Source organism: Corapipo altera, unplaced genomic scaffold, assembly GCF_003945725.1.
Source record: "Corapipo altera isolate COAL_440 unplaced genomic scaffold, ASM394572v1 1, whole genome shotgun sequence".
Taxonomy (NCBI): domain Eukaryota; kingdom Metazoa; phylum Chordata; class Aves; order Passeriformes; family Pipridae; genus Corapipo; species Corapipo altera.
In genome coordinates, this window is record NW_020884873.1 from 13,800,047 (window position 1) to 13,820,415 (window position 20,369).

Here is a 20,369-nt window from a genome sequence, read left to right on the forward strand (position 1 = left end):
CCCATCGTTGATTGCGTTTGTCAGCAAGAGGGAAAGAGTTGTTTGCTGTATAGTCTTGGCTTGAAAAGGACTCTCTTCCTCCGGGGTGGGGAGGGCTGGGATCTGAGTACCCTGCCAGGTGGATGGGGCTTTGTGCCGGGGTGGTTTGAAGCTCACAAAAGCAGCAGATCGGTGCAGGATGGGGCACCTCTGCCTTTGTTTCATCCTTGTCAGTGCTGGTTTGGGAGGCCAGAGACAGCTTCCCATCCGGATTTGGCCAAAGCACAGGTACCTAAGCATTGCAGGGCAGGCATGTCCCTCTGTTCCGATTTGCACACTAATAAAGTATTGGAAAAAAAGGACGAAGAAGAAAGAGAGTAAGATAACACACCAAAATGAAGTAAGAAAAAAAGTATTTGTAACTATTTCAATTCAGAGAAATACTGACCAAGATGTTGGAGAATTAGACTTACAGGACCTACCCAGAAACACTGGAGGAGTTAAATGTATCTAACCTGGCCATGCAGCGCTAAAGTGGGCACATGACAGGCACAAGGATTTGAAGAGTCACAGAGAGAGCAGGACTATCAAAGGCAGTAGTAGTCTTTCTTCCTGAACTACTTCTGCATCTTAAGATTGCAGTTAAGAAACTGCAAAGATTTTAGTTCCTGTTGTAATTGGGACAGATCCCAGTATGACAACTCCATGGTTCTGGAGAGGGCTCACTCTATATTTCATGCACCACGAACAGAAGGGATGTGTTTAAGATCATTACCATAAAGACAGATTAGCAGCCATATCTGCCTTAGCAGCATTTTGACAATGTACTTTTCCTTCTTTTAAGAGACTGCAGCACTTTTCTCCAAGTGTGTAGACAAAACTGTATTTCAAGAGAGTAATGAATCTTAAAAACATTTTTGCATCAATTAAACATCAGAATAAATAATGTCAAGCATGTGTCTCATGTTCTCCCTTGGCTATGTTTGTTACCACCATTATACCATTCCATCAGGTTTTTTTGCTTCCTGGTATCCCCCTTGCCCCCAGGCAGGATGACATTGCCCTTGTCAGAGCTCAAGTTACACATTTCAGCAGAAGTGGACATTGTTTAGTCTTCAGAGTCACATTATTGACTTGATTTGAAGTTCATGCTTAACAAATGGTCTCTCTTGTCCTTTAGTGTTTGTAGTGGACATCAGTTGAAATCAATATGTATCCCTGTGGGGAGAAGAACAGTCAGTGACGTGCTGTGAATTAAAAATGAAAGTGTTATTTTGTTTAGTTGATTTTTTTTTTGTTCATTTGTTTGGTTGGGTTTTTTTAAATTTCAAATCTATCTTGGTCTTTAAGGTCAGAAAAGCTACTGAGAACAGCTGAGCCTTGGAAGTCACAAATTTATTATTACACTCTGTCCTTTGCAAAAAAATTTGCAAAAGGGCCCTATCTTTCCCTGGGTGCTGTCCCTTTGCACCATGCTAGCAACAGAAGGGACATGTAAAGATCATACAGCCTATTCAGAAAAGTTCATCTGAGCCTTGAGGCAACTAGGCAACCATCACAAGGTGGGATTATTTTTAACCTAATCTGAGCTACTTAAGAATTAGCCATTTAATCTAAACTTGTCCTTAAAGCTTCCTCCACTGTTGGTGCATACAGAGCAATGAACCTGCAGAGAACAGCTCATCACAGTCATAAAATCATAGAATGGTTTGGGTTGGAAGGGACCTAAAAGATCATCTTGTTCCAACCCCTTTCCTATGGGCAGGGACACCTTTCACTAGACCACGTTGCTAAAAGCCCCATCCAGTCTATCTATGAAAAGTGGGAAGAATTGTCTTTCTTCCTACAGACTGTAGCAAATAGATTGGGATTGGACGTGGAAGCTTCTAGAAGTAGCTTTAAGATAGGAATTCCATTCACATTGGTAGAGCATAGCAATTCTCCTGTGTCCTCTCTCATTCCTAGTTACTGATAAGGAGTCTTCTTAGAGAAAGTAAGGTGGGGAATAGGCACCACAGAACCACTAAAATCCTTCATTCATAATTAGCTGGCAATGAGAGCCATTGAAAGCAGTTTCCAAGCAATTATATTTTGTAGGGAATGGCATAGCTGGCTGCTACCAGATATGGAATGAAAAGAAAAATTAAAGACAACCTTTGCATTTCCTTTCCTGAGTTGTGTTTTCTGCTTATCCACAAACAAAAATTTAAGACTGTCTGCTAAGCTGAAAACGACTTTGAGAAGTTGGTAAACAAGTGGAGAAATATAACAAGCTTACCCATTTTCTGGGTGTTCAGTTGTCAGCAATGCCCTTGTACTGACTGATTGTCTAGCAACATTCTGTTTGCTCAGATTAAGGGCTAGATTTGGAGAAAGGTAACCAGAAGGCAAAAAAATATTTTCTGAGAGCTCACTAACTAGTTTTGGCTAGCAGCCTCAGTCATTATCAGCAATTATTAACAAAATCCAGTCATTCTAGGTGCATAGAGTGGAATTCACTCTCATATTTCAACTATTCAACAGGACTGTGTGGATAGCAATAAGTCTAATTTGATGTGATTGGCCAAACTTGAATTAAATCTGTTTTTACACTGAATTGCAACTTGCAAGGCTGAACAAGTTCTGCATTTGATCATTCCATGGTTATATATTCAGTTCTAACTTTTCCTCTCAGAGAAAGACAAATTTGCTTCTAACAGGATTTTACCATTATTACAGATCTCATTTTAAACCCAGGGCTTTTTACTACTTAAGCAGCTGAAGTGCAGCAAATTTCTGGTACAAAAAGGTGAATAAATGCCTAACCAAAAAAAGGGGGGGGAAAAAGGAAAAAAAAAGCGCGATAACCTTTCATAAGGGAAAATCTTTCATAAGTGCCAAAATCTCACCTGTGCAATTGTAATGTGAGGTCTCGTCAAGGTAACATTGGCCAGATTGGGAAGAGGAAATCCTTTTGAGAGTTTGGCTTAAAAAAAAAAAAGAGACAAACAGTAATTTAGTCATGCATTTTTGCCCTGCAAAAGCACTGTATATCCAGAGACTTGGTCATTGACAACAACTACCTCTTAGTCTTTACAAGCAGCTCTGGGAGGATGCTCATTTACCAATGGGGAAAAGGAATTATAGGTGCTTCTCTCTTGGCAGAGTGTTGCAGCCAAACCAAGGCATTTCATGTTCAACACATTACATACAACATACAACATATCAGTGACTTGTCCCTAACAATCCCTGAGGGATCATTAATACAGCTCTACCATCATTAGAACCTGTTTGTATCCATTAACTAAGGAAGGTGATGTTCACCCCAGTACAGAGGGCTGGGACAAAGTTATGTCTCCCTCCAGGGCCTTAAATAAGATTTATGAGAGGCAAAACCTCTGTGCTGGTCTAATAAAGTGGAATACATTTCACACATGGTAGCCCCAGGCAGGTGTGCAGATGAGAGAGACATGCTTCTCCCTCATGCATCAGGGCCACCTAGACTGAGGTGAAGGCAGATTAATTATGAGTTCCCAAGTAATTTCTGCTCTTTTTGCAGAATAGTGACCGTGAGAGGGCGCACCTAGATCCCTGGAGATCAGTCTCCCCCTTCCACTGCTTACTGGATGACGATCATTTTCCTCTAACAGGAACTGAAAACTTTAAAGGAAGTCAGTAGGAGTTCCTAGAATCACCCGCTCTGCTGGAAGTTTTTAGCTGCTGCTTTGATATACATCCTTACCATTAGCTGATGGAATTACTTCAGTCTGTAAAATGTAAGACAGGATGTTCTCCAGAAGCGAGATCTGCCACAGACAAGAAAACTGAATTAGCCATCCCTTCCTGATGATGGTAGAACTGTCGTGCCCTAATCCTGGGTGGAGTTAGTAGACTCATGTTTAACTTTCATCTCTTTTGGCCTCAAAGAGTCATGAACTCAAGTGAACTTTGGATGTTAAGGCTTTGGAATGATGCAAAGGAAGTGAGATGCAAAATGCAAATGGATTTCAACGTGCTTAACCAACGTTTTCATTTAAAACAGTCTATTTCCTTAATTTGTGAGATAATTTATTACCAATAGCAAAGCAGGACCAGAACAGTTTTAATCCTTTCTCCTCAGCTACTCGGAACTGATTGATTATACTGAGAATAAAACGACTCTCTGCGGAGGCAGGGTTTTCCCCTGCCAAGCTACAACTGCACTATTTCAGGCATCTGAGATAAGTATCTTGGCTCCCCCTCTCTATTGTAATTCCGAGCATCTGTGATGAGCACCACTGCAGCACATGGAGTGCCTGTGCCTCAGCCATCCATGTGACCATTAGATGGCACACTGCTCTGCTGCCAAAGCTTAGATTACCGCTCTGTGTTTCACCGTGGTGATTCGAGAGATCTCTGCTTACTGCAGTTTGGGGAACTACAGCATGTCTCATTTGCAGAGCACTAACTTGTCCCAAAGAATATACTTCTAAGTCCACAGCAGAGAGGTGGCTGCTAGAAGACCGGAAAAGAGCCATCTGAGAATGAAGCCAAATAATTTAGAAATACAGATAAAATGTAGCTGCTTACTCTTTAGCCTTCATATGACTGATATTCTTGGTTTACATTTCCTATAAGCTTCAACTACCCACTCACCTCAAAAAAGCCAACATTGGAGTGGGCTAGGGAGAACTGGAGCCTGAGGGAAAGAAGTGAAACAAGATGAGTCACTAAGAAAGGATAAACACAGTTATTCTATTCATGTGCAGTCATTGCTGTAGAGCTCCAGGCCTCACAAGCATCTGTAAAGAGATTTTTGAAGCAATTTCACACAATGCATACTGTCGCATAGAGAAAGACTGTGCTCTTCTTAGGGCATTGCTGAGCATCTATGCAAAAGTGTGCTAGAAGGGCTGTAGCCAGCAATGTGAGTGTGCTTCTCCCTCTGTGCTGTGTTTTGGAAATCCTACTGACAATTGATTTAACCAAGGATTTGTAGGATGTCAGGTATTTTGCAAGGATTTTGGTACATTTGCATAATGCTTTGATGTGAGTCTTACCAGAGTGGGGAGAAAAAATGTGTTCATCATATGGTACTGCTGCTGCTGACTTTGTTGCTGAATGTCTCTGTTTCCAAATTGAAATATTTATTCTGTATGTTACTCTTGTATCCAACACAAGATTTCAGAGTTTCCTCAGCCTCAGCACTCCAGGTCTCAAGGCCAGCTTCCCGCACACTCTAGATTTTTGTCTTTGAAAATTGCTGCAAAAGCTGCTAACAGCACTATCCTCCTTAAACTCGTAATATCTCTCTGCCCTTACAAACTCCACATATTCTTAACCCTATAACTGTCTTCCCAGGGGACTTTTATGAAATTGGGGTCCTAATTCCCAGCTGTGAGGTCCTGGTATACAGAGCTTCTCTCTATAAAGTGTGACATGCTAGATGTCTAAATGTCCAAGCCTCTGGTCTCCAGCTTTCTGACCCTTGGAATTTGCAGGACTTCATTTGGTGAATCTCTGCTCTAAGAATATTGGCATAGGAGACCTGCAGGGGCCCAGTTTCTTTGCTGTGTCCTGGACTGCTCTGAAGTTCTTTAGTAGCACAGGTGGTCTAGAAAGCAGTGACATCTTGCCAGCTGGAAAATGGTGAGGGGAAACTGAGATGACCTGTGGTCAACATAACTGCCCTGCACGCTTCATTTATCTAGCTCAGAGGGGAAAGTAGATGTAAAAAGCAGAGAAGTCCAGTGAGACCACGCCCCTGCAGCAATCCACAGCTGGTGAGCAGTCCCTTGGGACATAGCAGTTGTCACAGAGAAGCTTCCTGCCTCCTCTAAACTGTATAAATGCAGCTAGAGTTAGAGAATCTAATGCAGATGAATTTACCAGGGAAACATACTCATCTGATCATGTGCCTAAATGGCTAATGTTGGGATTGCTAACAGTGTTTTCCAAAGGCCTGGAAATTCTTTCCATCACAGGTTGAATTACCTGTTCAAACATAGTGAGCCCATCAATTTCTGATCAAATATATTCAGAGAAATGCTGCTGTTGGCTGCCTGCAGAATAAAGAAACCATGGGTTACCAGACATAAAAAACCCAGGACCCTTGCTGTGAATTAGTCACAAATACATAAATACCATCCATACCACTTAGCTATGGAAGCTGTTTTAGGTAAATGCAAGGCTGCACCCAATAAATGTCTGTTTGTCTGAATGACACGACAAGAGCTGAAATGTGGGTAATGAGCTTTCCCTAATCAAAGACATGAACAAGTTGCCAAGAGGCATGACTCATACCCACAGAACTGTCATTCCAGAGAACAAAACCTTGGTTAATCAGAGAGTTTTGATTTTTGTCCATCTATAGGAAAATGTTCTCTGCCACAGAAGTTAAGCGACGCCACAAAGTCACCACCTGTGACTAAGGGGAATTTGCATGTTTAAGTACTAGAAATTTGGCATTTTCTTTGTTTCTTCTACAAGTTTTAACAGAAGGAAGGAACAAACATATTTAACCCTGAGTTTAATATCACCTTGTTCTTTGTACTTACTACGTTCACTGTGAACAGCGACTGGGTGGTTGAGTCTGGCAGAACAGCCAACACCTCCATAGAGCCCTGAATCTCTACTGTGAAGGAATCCTGCTCTAAGCTGATAACAGGTATTTCAGTAGCCATTAGCTTCAACATTACTGGATAGGGTGTAACCGAGTATTTGGCGACCTGTAAGATTGCAGGACAAAAAAGAAAAAAATACAGAAAACCACTTCTTGTAGAACAGAATACTGCATTGTCTCATTCTTGAAGCAATCATTTTGAAGTAGTTCCTTAAGATGAGATTAAGGATAGCTGCTAACACAAGGTTTGTTCAGGCAAGCAGGAAGTACAGGTTTTCTGTGGAGATAAATTAACAATCTTGGCCACATAGGAATGCAGTGCAAAGTTCCTTCCACCTGAGGAATACAAATTTTTCTATATCACTTTGAGAGAAATTAAATACTGATTTGTGAACAGAAGAGAGAAATGGACCACAAATGTGACATTTAAGGTTACACAATGAAAGAGCTAAGGAGTCATTCACTTTGAAATTCACCCATCTCACGAGAGAGATTCCTCCTCTGGTTCCTCCTCTGGACTGTTCTCTTAGGATCCTCACTCCATTGCCTGGAGAGTGAATAGCCTCACCAAGGTCATTAATCAAAACAGAAGGAGTGGAATATTAGCAGCAATGCTCATGGCATTTTATGGAGAAGACCATATGATGACTGCCTGTGGAGAATTTTATATTTCTGAGGAAGGAACTTAATAACATCTGGGAAGCAAACAAGAATGTGAAGTTCTTTGAACCATTAATCTGATTTCATCCAACCTTGGCATTCTTGGCCTAGGGGTTCTTATACTCATTTTTGGTTTCTCATTCTGTTTGAGAAGGCTGGTGGAAGCCATGCATACTCATATTCTCTGTCATGTTATATTCATCTCCTCCACCTAAAATAGATGGAAATCCTGTGCATCTGCCTTGTCTGTTCCATAGGATATAATGTTTCCTCCTCATCTGTTAGCTGGATTTCCTGCACATGGTCTTTCTGCTAGTCAGTCACAGCAAAGCAATGAAGCAAAGACAATTATGCAGGTTTGGACAGGAGGAAGGTGTTCTTTCTGAGCTGAGGCCCTTTCAGAATTCTCTCAAAGCAGGACTTATGACTGAAAGCTTTTCCCTGCATAGAGATAGTTTTAGGTGGGAACAGCTGTGGCTTGGGCACAGTGCCCAGAGTAAAGATTGATGTGCAAGGTTATGGGCCAAGATTATGTTTGGTAACAGTGCAAGTCATTCAACTCATCATGGGGGTGGGAAGTGACAAGGCCCATCTGCTCTTCTGTTATGAGGCATATATGTGCCAGCTTCTCTAGTGCAGGAGCCCTGCTGGCCCTAACAGCCTTTGGGATACACCAATAGTGAGGTGTCTTGACACTCACACTGGGTGGTTTACTAAGACTTTGTGGAAGTAATGATACTCACCTCAGGGATGATACTGCCAAATATCTCTGTGCTTATATTAAAATAGCTGCAGGTCTGGAAGAAAAAATAAGAGAAAACAAATGAATTTGACCTTCATGGTCAGCTTTTCTCTAAATGCATTATTACTCTCGTTTCAATAAATCTTTAATTTTGTACCTCTCAGAAATATTCCTAAGAGACTCCGTATACTTTAAAGCTGATTCCCAATAATACATGCCACAATAATTCCTGAGAAAGCAAATGCTTAATGTCATTATAATATGGGCTACAATCTATAGGTTTTGGGACTTACTGAACCTCCTGCAGTCAGGTAAGCCAAGTCAGGCAGCCTCCACGCACAGCTACTGTACTTTGATATATGGTTTCCTTCCATGGCCCCTGTAATACTTTTATTCTACAAAGATCCCTCAAAAAACAGCCACTGAGGCTGCAAAATTCCCCAAAGTCAATCCCTTGTCCATGTCAGAGAAGTCTAGGCCTCAGGTCTATAAAAACCTTATTTTTTGTAACAAAGTTTTGTAGCTTGCTTAGCTGAACTTGGCACACCTGGCTGTGGCCTGAGACCTCTATAAATAAAAGAGAATAACAATACCTTTGTATTTATGATCTACTGTCTCAGGACTCTGCAGACCAATTAACAGCTTTATCTGGCTGCACACTGACATCTGGCAGGTCAAAGTTCTATCTGAGCCACTCTGACCCCACTCCTCTCTGTCCTACTCACCTCCTCTGCAATGGTCATGTTGAAGGCCCCTGCGGTGTAGTAAGCAAATGAAGAGGTCTGAAAAAAATACTCAGAGAAGGCCAGGAAGAGCATGGAGTCTCTTTGGTCTGTGACAGCAAAGGGAGCTACCACATAGGGAGAGCCAGTATAGTTTCCAGCTGGGAAGACTGTGCCCTGGAAGTTATTGTCAGAGATAAAAAAAAAGGAGACAAAATATAACTTTAATATGACTGCAGACAATGAATGCTACTTTCCTGTACTTTGCCCAGGCTGTTCATTTGGTGTATAAATGAGTGCACAGGCTTCATAGTACACCCTGAAGGCTTGGTGCTTTCAAGCAGGTGGTGAAGGCAAGTTCCAGCAGTGGGACACCTTCACAGATGACACCCAAGATCTGTCTTTTGAGATCCTGATCACCTCCTGAAGACAACCTCCCATCTCAGAACAAAAACCTCCTAAATTAAGGGTCCATATATTGCATGAAGAGCACAACTAGCGGTCCTCATTTTTGAGAAGCCTTACTTTCTCCTTTCCCCCCATCTACAGGAATTTGAATCTGAGAACTGCTGCTTAGAGCTATCCAATGGTCTCAATTACAAAATGGATTTCTAAAACCAGAGGTCTTTCTTGGTCAAAATCAGCACCATACTCTACCCAGAAGCAAGTTGGTATCTTGTGCAGACAAAAGAAGACTTGAGAGAAAGGAAAGTTGTGTCAGACAAACCTAAAATGCCTGTGTCGTCTTCTGTATTACCAATGATGCTAGCCAAGACTTGCAGATCTAATGCTTCCAAATGCACACACATTAAACAAAAAGGTAAAAACTGATTTAAAGTGATGAAGGCACTTAGAGGTTAAAGGTTTTTTTATCCCTTTTATTAGTTCCCTGTCTCTGTTTCATCTCAAATATATTCTGTATGTCTTTACTTTCTCGTTCAGCTCTAAATTTCCAGTTGCCTTTTAAGGACTATCAAAATGCTTACAAAATGCTGAATCACAGCTAGTGACCTCCCCACTCAATTCTCACTTGCTGGATTTACCAGTCACTTGCTTCATGTATTTCCCGCATGTAACTTATGTGGGAGAGTAGCTCTTGTAAACAGCCATGACATTACATCTTTAGTCTGCTCAAGTTCCTGCTTAAAATCTAGTTGCTGCATTACTTGGAAGAATTTGACAGCAGCTGCAGAGCTGGTGTGCCAACACCAGTGTCCACTGTAGAGATACTAACTTTTTGTTCCTTTGTGTTTCCACCTCTCTTATTTACCTGCTGACTTTTTTTAATACTTAATTTATAAGATCCTTGTAACGAGACTGTCTTTTCATTCTCCCTTTGTAGAGCACCTAGTGCAAGGCAGCTTAAACTTAATTAAGGATCTTAGATACAGTGATGATGCTGACTACCCTCAATCAATTCACCTTACATAGAATGACAATGAAGTCATTTTAAAATTGGAAACTAGTCAGATTTTAGTTTCAGTGCATAAGGAGACTTTTTCCTTAATTTGAAAGAAACTTCCAGGTCTTCAGACTCAGCAGCACTCCTTGGGCTCCCATGTTTTTTCAAGGGTCTTCAATCTTCCCATTCAGGAAGCCAGAGGCTGAATTCTTGGTCCTATAGTCTTGTCTTGGTCCTATAGTCTTGCTCTTTCTTTTCCTCTCTCATCTGACAGCAGACACATCTAGTTAGTGCAATGTGTAGAAATATTCCCCTGACTGACTGAACAAAGAAGTCCCAGACATTAATCAACAGCGAGAGAAAGATGATGTTGAATATTATTTTGTTTCCTTTCCTTTTCTCTTTACTTCTAACTTGCTTAGTCAACTTTTACTGTTCTCTATTTTCTATGACTAACTCAACAGCAATTAAAAAAAAGGATGTGGCTTTTAAATAATTAATTTTACAGCAAGATTGTTACAAATTATTACAATAACAAATGCAATAATGCTTTGAAATGTCTGTCTTAGATACTCAGCCTCTGTGTTCAGAATAGCAATCATGGTCAGCTTAGAAAGTGGATCATACAGCAATCTCGGCAAACAGCACTACAATTACTTACCTTTAAGTCCAGGTCAATGAATGGTTGGAATACTGCTGGCAAGCTACTTAAGGAGTAGTCTACTTCAGCCAAATCATCAATTGGCATTACAACTGTAAGGGTGGTAGATAAGGCAAGATATAGAATATTACAAAAAACACAGAAAGAGTTTTATGTATACTTAAAACTAAGTCAGTTTCTGAAGGAGAATGACACCCCATTGCTCCAGAGAGTAGGGAAAAACACAACCAGGGACTTCCCAACATGCATTGTGAACTAAGGCTTGATAATTCTACTGGAACCTTCTGTAAAGCACTGTCTTTGTCTATTGTTTTCTCACTATGGAAAAGTTTGGTCTAATAAAAAAGAGGAAATGGCCATCAGTGATTCAGGGCATGAGGAGGTGTTGGGATTTCTTGTCAAGCAGTTCTAAGAACATCCAGAGTGTCTCCAACTTGCAAATACTTTCCCAGAAAGCAGGGTGCCTGATCTGCTTAGGTACTTGTGTTTTGCACAGGGTGTCTGATCAACAATTCCGGTGTCTTAAAAGCCTGCAAATCTAACCCAAAATAGTTCAAGTGAGAAGCTTTTTTGCCAAGGAGAATTTCCTTCTGCCTTTGGCAAGTCTGATATATAGGCAAGTAAAACTTAAATTTTCAGGCAGGCTAGGAGAGCAGGCTTCAGCTTTTAAATTGCTGTGTGTGCAGGAGGACTTGGAGCATGGGAGGGAAGGGAAAATTGCTGTAGTCTCAGTACTCTGTGGCCTTCAAGTTGCATTTCTAACAACAGAAGTGCACACTGCTGCATTTGCAAGTTGAGAATCGCTACCAAGTCCTTGGCTCTTACAAATATAAATTTCTTGTCCAAGTGGCCTTGCTTACTGTTTCTGTAAGCAAGGGAGCAGACAGAGCAGAGGGGCTGATACCACTTCTGGACATGGCTGTTAAGGAACCTGCAGAATTTCACTGATCAGCAGAGAAGAAGCAGAAGGAAAAGGTATCACTACTGACTCACCATTCAGCGATCGGAGGTCTTCATCTATCAAATGGATCCCAGCTCTGATGTTGGGACATGACTGTAATAAAAGCACACTCAAGTTATGGCCTGATTAGCGTGGACATGTAAGCACCTCTTACCTGTGTGCTAGCAGATCTTTCTGCTACATGACACACATTGCAGCATTTGTTTATCAAAACACCTAATCTGGCTTTTCTTCAGCTAACTGGATCCCCAAGGTTTCTGCTTGGTGCAATGTAAGCATATCCTATGTCAGAGCTGCAAAAAAGAGGGAAGTTGCCAGAGGCAGCCTGGTGGGGGTGACAAAACCACAGCCTTCAATAGCAAAAGGAGACAGATCTCACATTGGTCTCACAGGAGAAATCTCAGAATCATGGACTCACTTATGTTGGAAAAGACCCTTAAAATCATCGAGTCCAACTGTAAATCTCTGTCCTGGGACAGAATCACAGCCATCTCAAGCTCTGTCTCCTCTCAGTGGCACTAGTCAGGTTGTCATCAGGACTGCTCACTTCTTTAATACAATGAAGTTTAAATATGTCATACTATCAGTTGATGTACTATAATTTCTCTATGCATAACCCAGTATATGTTTTGTCTGCCAAGTACAAAAATTGCCCATATTCCATGATGCCTGTAGCTACACAGGCAGAGACTTAATTCTGCATTGGAATGGGAAAATAACTACATTTTCTGGCCCTACTGCTGCCCTGGTTGAACTAGCTGTGGACTAGTCAGTATCTTGGCCATGAACTTTATCTGGAAGCATTTCTGGCTGGCAAAATGTTGCCTGTGCTGATCAGACCTGAATAGATCTATTACAGGATTATTTTTCTAGCTGTACTTTACCAAGTTCACTCGTGAATGTCACACTCCTTACACCCCTCCCCTACACAATGTGAAATGCTTACATTAGTGACCAAGCTCCTGTGAATAGGTTTCTTCAGATACTTGATAAAGAAGTTATGCAGGAAGCTAGAGGGAAGGAAGAAAGCAATTCATGTGTCAAGTACCATGGTCATTAACAGGAGATCAGCTATCTCTGTAGAACACTAATTTAATGTCCTCTGAGTGTGATATTCTAGTACAAAGAGAGCTTTCTGAAATGTAAAAACTATCAGAGAGCCACTATTTTAAAGGAGATAACTTCAGCATCTCAGGAATTAGCCAGGGTTAATTCATCTATATGAAAAAGCAATTCTTCATAGTACCACCATCATATATGTACAAACACAGAACAAATAAGTAGTGTCTGCACTAGGAACTGATACAATTAAAAACAAACAAACAAAACAAAACCAGGTGACAAAAGTGGTATTCAGACAGTGAGAGAAGTACAAGGAAACAATGAAATATTGTTGCATGTATCCAGAGGCTTAACAGACAGCAGTCTGGTTCTGTTCAATTTTGATAGCACTGTGACTGGGGGAGTGAAACACAGTACAAGCATGTAACTTCTACTTAAAGCTGAAGATTAGAGCAGAGATTTGAAAGAAGTGGGAGCTGAAGAAGCACAAGGGATTGTTTGATTCTGTCTTTATCTTCTATTGTGCGCAAATACAAGGATAAATATCAATGTTGGCCATTTTAACACTGTATTAGGTCCCCAGTTCTCACCTGTGGTGTCTATAGATACCTAAAAGCAATTCTGGGTGCCCTGTTTCATGAGGTTGTCTCTATGCTATTCATTGACACTTATTTTCTCCCAGAGTTTATACAGATCTCTTCCACTTACCCGCTTTTTCCATTCAGCTTGATATCTATGTCACCAGAAGTTGTCCGGCAGCTGGTAAGGGATATTGATGTAGGACTTGTATTGTCCTGGGGTGTTGAAAAGATTGCAGTGACAAACACCTTTGAAATGTGCACTGTGCTTCTTCCGCTGTCTTTGCTGCATAAAGTAAAAACAAATAAAATACTGAAAAAAACCCCACCTCTTCATTATGGACTTGCCTGGCAGTCCGAACCAGTGGCTGTTCATGGTCACTGCCATTAACTTGCTCTGCTTTGTCTACTTTGGGCACTTGCCAGTGAGGGCACTGTCCCTCCTACTGTGCCATCACCCTCAGCTCCCGGGTCCCCTCCCCTTGAAAGCAGCCAGCCCTACTGTCCCTGTGAGCAGAAGTGCATATCAGTTCTGTAATTCAGGCAGTTTAGCAATATAGGTAATGTGAGTTGTGGAGAAGGGAAGAGGGATTTATTTCCTCTGAAGCAGCATGGGACTAGGAAGGTGTGGACACGGCTCTAAGGATATTGCCATTTGCTCATCCATTTTCCATCAGCTTTTGAGCTATATCTCCTGGAGGCATAGCAGAAGGTTTCTAACAGTGTAAGTGCACTGGGAGGTTTTATTATACTGGGCTGTGACCCACCACACTACAGTTTTTCTAAATGTGTCATTAGCTGGCAGGCTGGATAATGACAGCGTTCATCCAGAGTAACAGTCCTTTATTATTCACAGCAGTGCTTCTCAGCCACAGGCTCTTCATCAGTGCTTGTGTCTGAGGGAGCTGTCTCCCACCAGCAGACCTGTTGAGAAGAACCAGTCTGTGCTTCCGGGTTACTGCTGCCAGCTGATAAAGAGTACCTTTGTCATGAAGAGAACACAAGAAAAACTAAACTTTGCATTTTTATCTTTATACGAAGGAAAAATTGCAGGACACATTAAGCTGTACATACAACATCCAGGTCCTTATGTTCCAGTTCATGTCGATGGTTAGAGAAGCATTTCCTATCACCAGTTTTATCCCAGACCCAGGTAGAAGGGCGATGGAAGCACTGGGTAATTCAACAGCAGTGACATGTATTCTAGAGCATAAGACAGATAAGGAAGAGATAAGAAAAAGAAAAGTTTGTATTTCATGAGTCAGAATGAACACACAATAAGATTCAAATTTCAGTCAAACATAAATTTCCCCTGGAGAGAATACTTACCCAGAGATGTTGTATTTGACATTACCAAGCCCAAATTTCTCATGGCCAGTCAAATCAGGGAAACGCTCCTTTTCCATGTTCTGCTTCAGGATTTCCAGCCCAACCTCCTTGGCTACAGGAAAACAACGATCAGTTCAGTTGCTTTTGATACTGCCTGGGAGCTTATAGTTACATGTTTCTGGCTCAGGAGGTGGGATAGGCACAGAGTCAGGAAGAAGATGATATCTCATGTGAGACCCAGTAGTGTTATTTCTGATCTCACTCCTAGTCATGGCAGGAGCTGAACTGATTCAATATCTGAAGGCAGATGAGGCTCAGTATGATGTCCAATGTTGTTAAGCAGCTTACAGACTCCTAAATTTTCCTTTATAGCCTGTGATCAGGTCATTTCCTCCCACTGCCCTCACTGTCCTATGTCTCTCATATCAGGATTCAGTGCAATACCACCAGCAGCTCCTGAAAACATCACACATACCATACTCCAAGCCCTTCTGGGTGATCCTCACTTTGAGTCCAGGGTTGGCATTGAATTGCCCACTGAGCAAACTTAAGAGAAGGAGAGAACAGCAAATCTTCAGCATCTTCCTCATTTTTTACAGGACCTGTTAATAAATATTTATAATTATAGCAAAGTTCATGCTATGTCACTTGGTGGTTGTACTCCCTTCCCCTCCACCCTAGACAGCAGCTTTCCCTCTAGAGTGGAGAAAGTGGAAAGCTCAGCAACCATGGAAGAGAGGACCCATTCTGCACAGACTGTTTCAAAAATAGAGCTCCATGGGGTAGAGGAGAAAAGTCAGCCTATTCACTGCCACAGAGACTGGGGAAAGCACTTGGGATACATCCATCCAGACAAACCCTGTCGAAAGCGACGTGACATTGAATTTTTAGGCTGTCATTTCCACTCCCACCTCTAGCTGGCGAAATAAGTAGCCTTTTTTTTCGCAAAATATGTAATGCTCTCAGTGCCTCTTGGTGATTCAGCAGACATCACTGCATCTTAGCACTTTGGAAAACCTGATTAGCTCACTTAATTACAGGCACAGATACCCACACTTTTGGAGCTACTTATTAAGATCTTAGTCACAATTTTGAGATATGCCTTATGTTCCCTTCTGACAGTCAACAAAAGAAAATGATTTGGTGCCAGCAGACAATGTTTTCATATTCCCTAGACCACATGTTAATAAATGCTTTAAGTTTTATCCAGAAACTCTCTGTGCAAACTCCATGGTCCAACAGATGTTTGGTTTTGCTTATTTGCTGTTTCATTACCAGAAGTAATAATACACTTCAAACCTCTAAAATATTTTGTTATGATAACAGTTTAAGCAGACTGCAAAATTATAACATTGACTTAATTTTTTATAAGAGTTCAAGCAATCCCACAGAACACCTTTGCCTTTTAGTATGATAGTATTTTCTTTTTAATTTTAACTGACTTTTATTGAGAGATGAAAGAAACACTCTTCATGTGTGGAATCCAAAGGTGAAAGATACACAGTCCATGTATAGAACAAAAACAAAGCACTGGAAGGAAATGTGTATTTAACATAGGCATAGTGCTCAGATCATAAAATCTCAACATTTAACCAGATTTAGCTACATCTATCTCTGCCCAACAAAGCCCCTCCTCAATAAAAACTAATCACAACACATTTATTTTCATACCTCTCCTCTGAAGACTGAAGAGAAGACTCTTACTGTACCAGACCACAGGACTGAGGACGATGCAGGGAGAATCATCTGCCACCACAACCCCGTCTTTTAAAGGAAAGAGCTGTGAGCTTTAAGACAGCCAATTGCTGCCATCTTCAGCAGTATCACACAGGGAGTGGCCTCTCTGATAATCACATCCCAAACTATTTTGGGTGTCCCAGGTTAAATCTATCAAATTTCATTTAGGGATAAGCAGGGGGCAATGTGAACTGTTGGATGGGGGTGCCCAGGCACTGGGGTGCTGAGTTTGGGATGGCGTGCTGCCTTTGTGGCAGATTGTTTCGGCACTGGCTTTTCACATGGACCTGAGAGGAAACCCCAGTGAGAATTCCACTATTTCCAAAGGACAGGCACTCAAATTCCAGTAATTCCAAAGGACAGACACTCATAACCAGGTCTGTATTTTGAAAGAAATAAATTAATGTGCAATCACTGTTAAGAACAGATGGAAAACAAGGCCCATCTGTCTGAAATTGCTCAGGATACAGAAAAGCACAAACCATATAAGATTTATGTTCAATCAATCATGGCTAGGCTTCGTGAACAAAGATTTGAGATTTATGTTATAGCATAACACAGACACTATAGTGTGCATTTATGGTGCAAATATATAGTATCAAGTCCTTGTAGTCAATATTTTCTATTTCTTGTCCTTACTTATCCAGTTAACTGGTACTTCAGCTAACCAGCACTCCTTGGCTTGTCAAGGAGGTGATTTAATCAATTAGCTTGCATGTACTAAGCAAATTCCCTCTGGCATGGAGCACTTTGCTGGACAATCTGAGTCACTTCATTGTGCAATCCATGAATAGAAAAGGTAGAGGCACTTGTCAGTCAGTCAACAGATACTCACATTTACACAGATTTAACATTCACTGCAGGGAGTCACATGCATAATAATTTCATTATTTATATCTCTGGCAACTGATGATGAATATCATTTGCACCATCAGTTACAGAAACCTCTATAAGTTCTTTTGGCACAAGTTCTGCTGTTCCTATAAAGCAAGGGAAAGTTCCATTGTTTCCATCCACACAGATCTCCAATATGTACAAACAACTGAATTGTCTGAAAACTATGTCAGCTTATCCTCATCATATCCTTCTAACATGTTATGATTCTTCTAATAGAATACCACCCAGTTTAGATAAGACTTTTAGCAAAAGTTGACAAAAACACACTAAGGCTTCCAGAACAGTTCTGTCATTTCTTTCTACAAGTATAGGAATAAAAGGCAACTGTCTACTTACAGACACATTCAGATAGCACATTCAAATACACTACAAATAGCTTCTACATCCAAACTTTTCACCCTTCAAGGTGTTACAAAGAGCCTCTAAGAGGAGTGTTTTATTTTAGCTTTCTCTGAATTTTCTTTGATGTGTATGATAAAGGGGATATAGGTTTCAACCCTTTTTACCCAATACACAAGAAACCAAATGAAGTTATCAGTATGGCAATACTACAAACTTGTTGCTATATCTCTGCAGATCACTGGTTTTGCATGTTTCCTGCCCCTGCCTCTGGCTCAGTGCTCCAGTGGTCCCTTTTCCCTGCTCCCCAATTCTCCCTTTTCTCCATGCTCTCTATTCTGCAGCAAATTGATGAACATGAATCATTTCCATGGTTCTATCAATCAGGAGACACCACCAGATCGAAAATGGTATAGTGACCTGTAGGATTATACAGGGGGAACTGTTGTTTTATGTGACATCCTGTTTAGTCCTCAGAGAAATTACTACATCACTTTGTGAACAGCCAGAGGACTAGAGCTTAAGAGACAGTGTTGTGCTAAGCCATGACTCTGGCCTGAAAAGGTCCATTGACCCATGGTACTTGGTCAGTCCTGAAGCGGGTGTCCCTTTGGAAGAGCAAATAGATAGACACCAGAGCTTCAGTTTTCTTTTTCCTCTGTATCTCATGAATTGTCCTCCAAATTGGCAGAACAAATTTCCTGATATCAGTGAAGGACACCAAACTAAGTAAAAATCTTCATTTCTTTTGAGTCTACTACAGAATACAATGAATCAGATGCTGTGATTTACTGCTGTTTGGTTTCAGGATGCTTTTTTTAATTAAAAAACTGTATCAGCCAGCTAGATAAATAAACTGATTCAGCTAAAACTATGGAAGCCACATTTCTGTCCCAAGATGGAACTGAACTTTCTGTGGTGAGACATTTGCAGACTAGTTTTTCTTTTCACACACTCAATATCTCCTGGTTGAGTGTCTCTGATGACACTGACATAAGACAAAATAAAGCTACCAGCTTCATTTTATAAATATTAGAAGTATGGAATTATTTGGAGATTGATACCCTCAAAGAGGTACAGCGACTCACAAACAAGGAACAACTGCTGGATGACAGAGAAGCCAAGGACAGCCTTGGCTGCAGTGAGCATGAAAGTGTGGATTTTCAGATCCTGAGAGGAGCAGCAAGACAAAGAACAGAATTACAACCATAGACTTCAGATGAGAAGATTACAGGGACCTGCTTGGCAGGATCTGTGGGAAATTGCCCTGGAGAGCAGAGGCCCAGAAGAGCTGGCTAATCTTCAAGGGCAGCCGCCTCAGAGCATACGAATAGTCCATTACAGTGTTCAGACAGTTGAGCAATTGTGGCAGAAAGCCATGATGGATGAACTTGGAGCTCCTGAGTGAGCTCAAACACAAAAAGGAAGCATACAGAAGATGGAAATTGAGACCAGATACTTGGAAGGAACACAAAGATCTTGTTTGCACATATAGGAATAAAGTCAGGAAAGCCAAAGTGCAACAGGAAAGGTTTCCCTAAGTACATTTATAGCAGAAGAAATGGGGGGACTAGTGACAAAAAATACAGAAAAGGCTGCTTTTACTAGCAAGGCTTGTCCTCTGGACTGAACCAGCAGGTGCAGGTTCTCAAGGAGGCTTGAGAACGTGAACTACAAGGAGAGTCTGAGAGATTAGGCCTGTTCAGCTTGTAGAAGAGAGGGCTTGAAAGGCCATTTTGTTGCCTGCAATGTTTTGATCAGAGACTACAGAGAAAATGGAGTCAGTCTATCTTGGAAGTGTGTGGTGAAAGTACAAAAGGCCATAGAACAAGCTGGAACATGGGAAATGTTGATTTGATATTAGGAAAAAAAATTATTCTGAAGGGAGTTAAGCAGTGGAACAGATTGCCTGGAGAGACTCTGGAATATCCATCCTTGAAGGCGTTCAAGACTTTACTGGACACAGTGCTCAATAACCTCATATAATTAGTCCTGTTTTGAGCCAGTGTCTGGACTAGATTATATGATTCTATAACTATATGGCAATTAACTGCATTTTATAAATTTCTTCCCACTCTCGGTATCCAGTTACAAAGGGACAAATTGTGAAACGCTTACAAAGAATAAGATCTCACTCCATACACAAAATTTTGCTAATGCTAATGGAGATAAATTGAATAATGAAAGAACTTGTTCCTAAAATTAACAAAATGTGGTGTCTGTAACTCTACTGAAAAGAACCAGTTGCTGCTTCAGATCAGGCTGCAACAAGTTTTCCAAAGCATCAATAACAGTTAGCTACACTCACTGTACTAAAACCCAACACATTCACTTTGTGAAAAGTGCTTAAAAAGTTTTACTAAAAGACTAAAAATAGTGATGAAAAGCTATGCTTCTAATGTTATAGCATCTACTCCCTACAAGCCAACAGAAGGAAAACTACATTTTTCTCTTATTATTCTTTAGAAGTAAAAAGACATCAGGAGTGGCTGTGGAGGTCCTCATCTTCCCTATCCTCTGGTTGGTAGTGAACATCAGTGGAAATAACCAGATGACCCTGAGGAAAGAAAAACACGTAAAATTACTTTAAATTTCAGACATATATTCAGGGACACTACTCTGGGATTAGATCCCTTGGTAAGCCCCTCAGCAGGGCAGGAGACAAGAGTGGCTTTGTGCCTCCCGAACTGTAGTTAACTTTAGAGTAGGAATGGGCTTTG

General features: G+C 41.0%; 2 protein-coding genes across 4 annotated transcripts in view; both read right to left on the bottom strand.

The window, feature by feature from the left end:
• Nucleotides 1-337: 337 nt before the first annotated feature.
• BPIFC (BPI fold containing family C) lies at nt 338-16,903 on the bottom strand. 3 transcript variants are annotated; one of them, XM_027657288.1, is made up of 16 exons: nt 16,348-16,903; nt 15,152-15,222; nt 14,677-14,788; nt 14,422-14,550; nt 13,478-13,633; nt 12,654-12,717; nt 11,740-11,800; nt 10,747-10,838; nt 8,687-8,860; nt 7,963-8,016; nt 6,495-6,665; nt 5,932-5,999; nt 4,594-4,636; nt 3,701-3,764; nt 2,868-2,944; nt 338-1,197 (listed from the first exon to the last, which is right to left on the bottom strand). In XM_027657288.1, the coding sequence occupies exons 3-16, from the start codon at nt 14,751-14,753 to the stop codon at nt 1,156-1,158; spliced, it is 1,272 nt and encodes a 423-aa protein (XP_027513089.1). In that variant the 5' UTR covers nt 14,754-14,788; nt 15,152-15,222; nt 16,348-16,903; the 3' UTR covers nt 338-1,155. The 3 variants fall into 3 exon arrangements, with proteins under 3 accessions (XP_027513089.1, XP_027513081.1, XP_027513070.1); XM_027657280.1 differs by having other exon boundaries at nt 15,152-15,278; XM_027657269.1 differs by having other exon boundaries at nt 15,152-16,903.
• A 61-nt stretch (nt 16,904-16,964) lies between these two features.
• Nucleotides 16,965-20,369, bottom strand: part of LOC113953742 (BPI fold-containing family C protein-like) — a 29,007-nt gene continuing 25,602 nt past the window's right edge. Inside the window, 1 exon segment of the mRNA XM_027657257.1 lies at nt 16,965-20,206. Within this exon segment, the coding sequence (XP_027513058.1) occupies nt 20,129-20,206 (78 nt within the window). The 3' untranslated portion in view covers nt 16,965-20,128.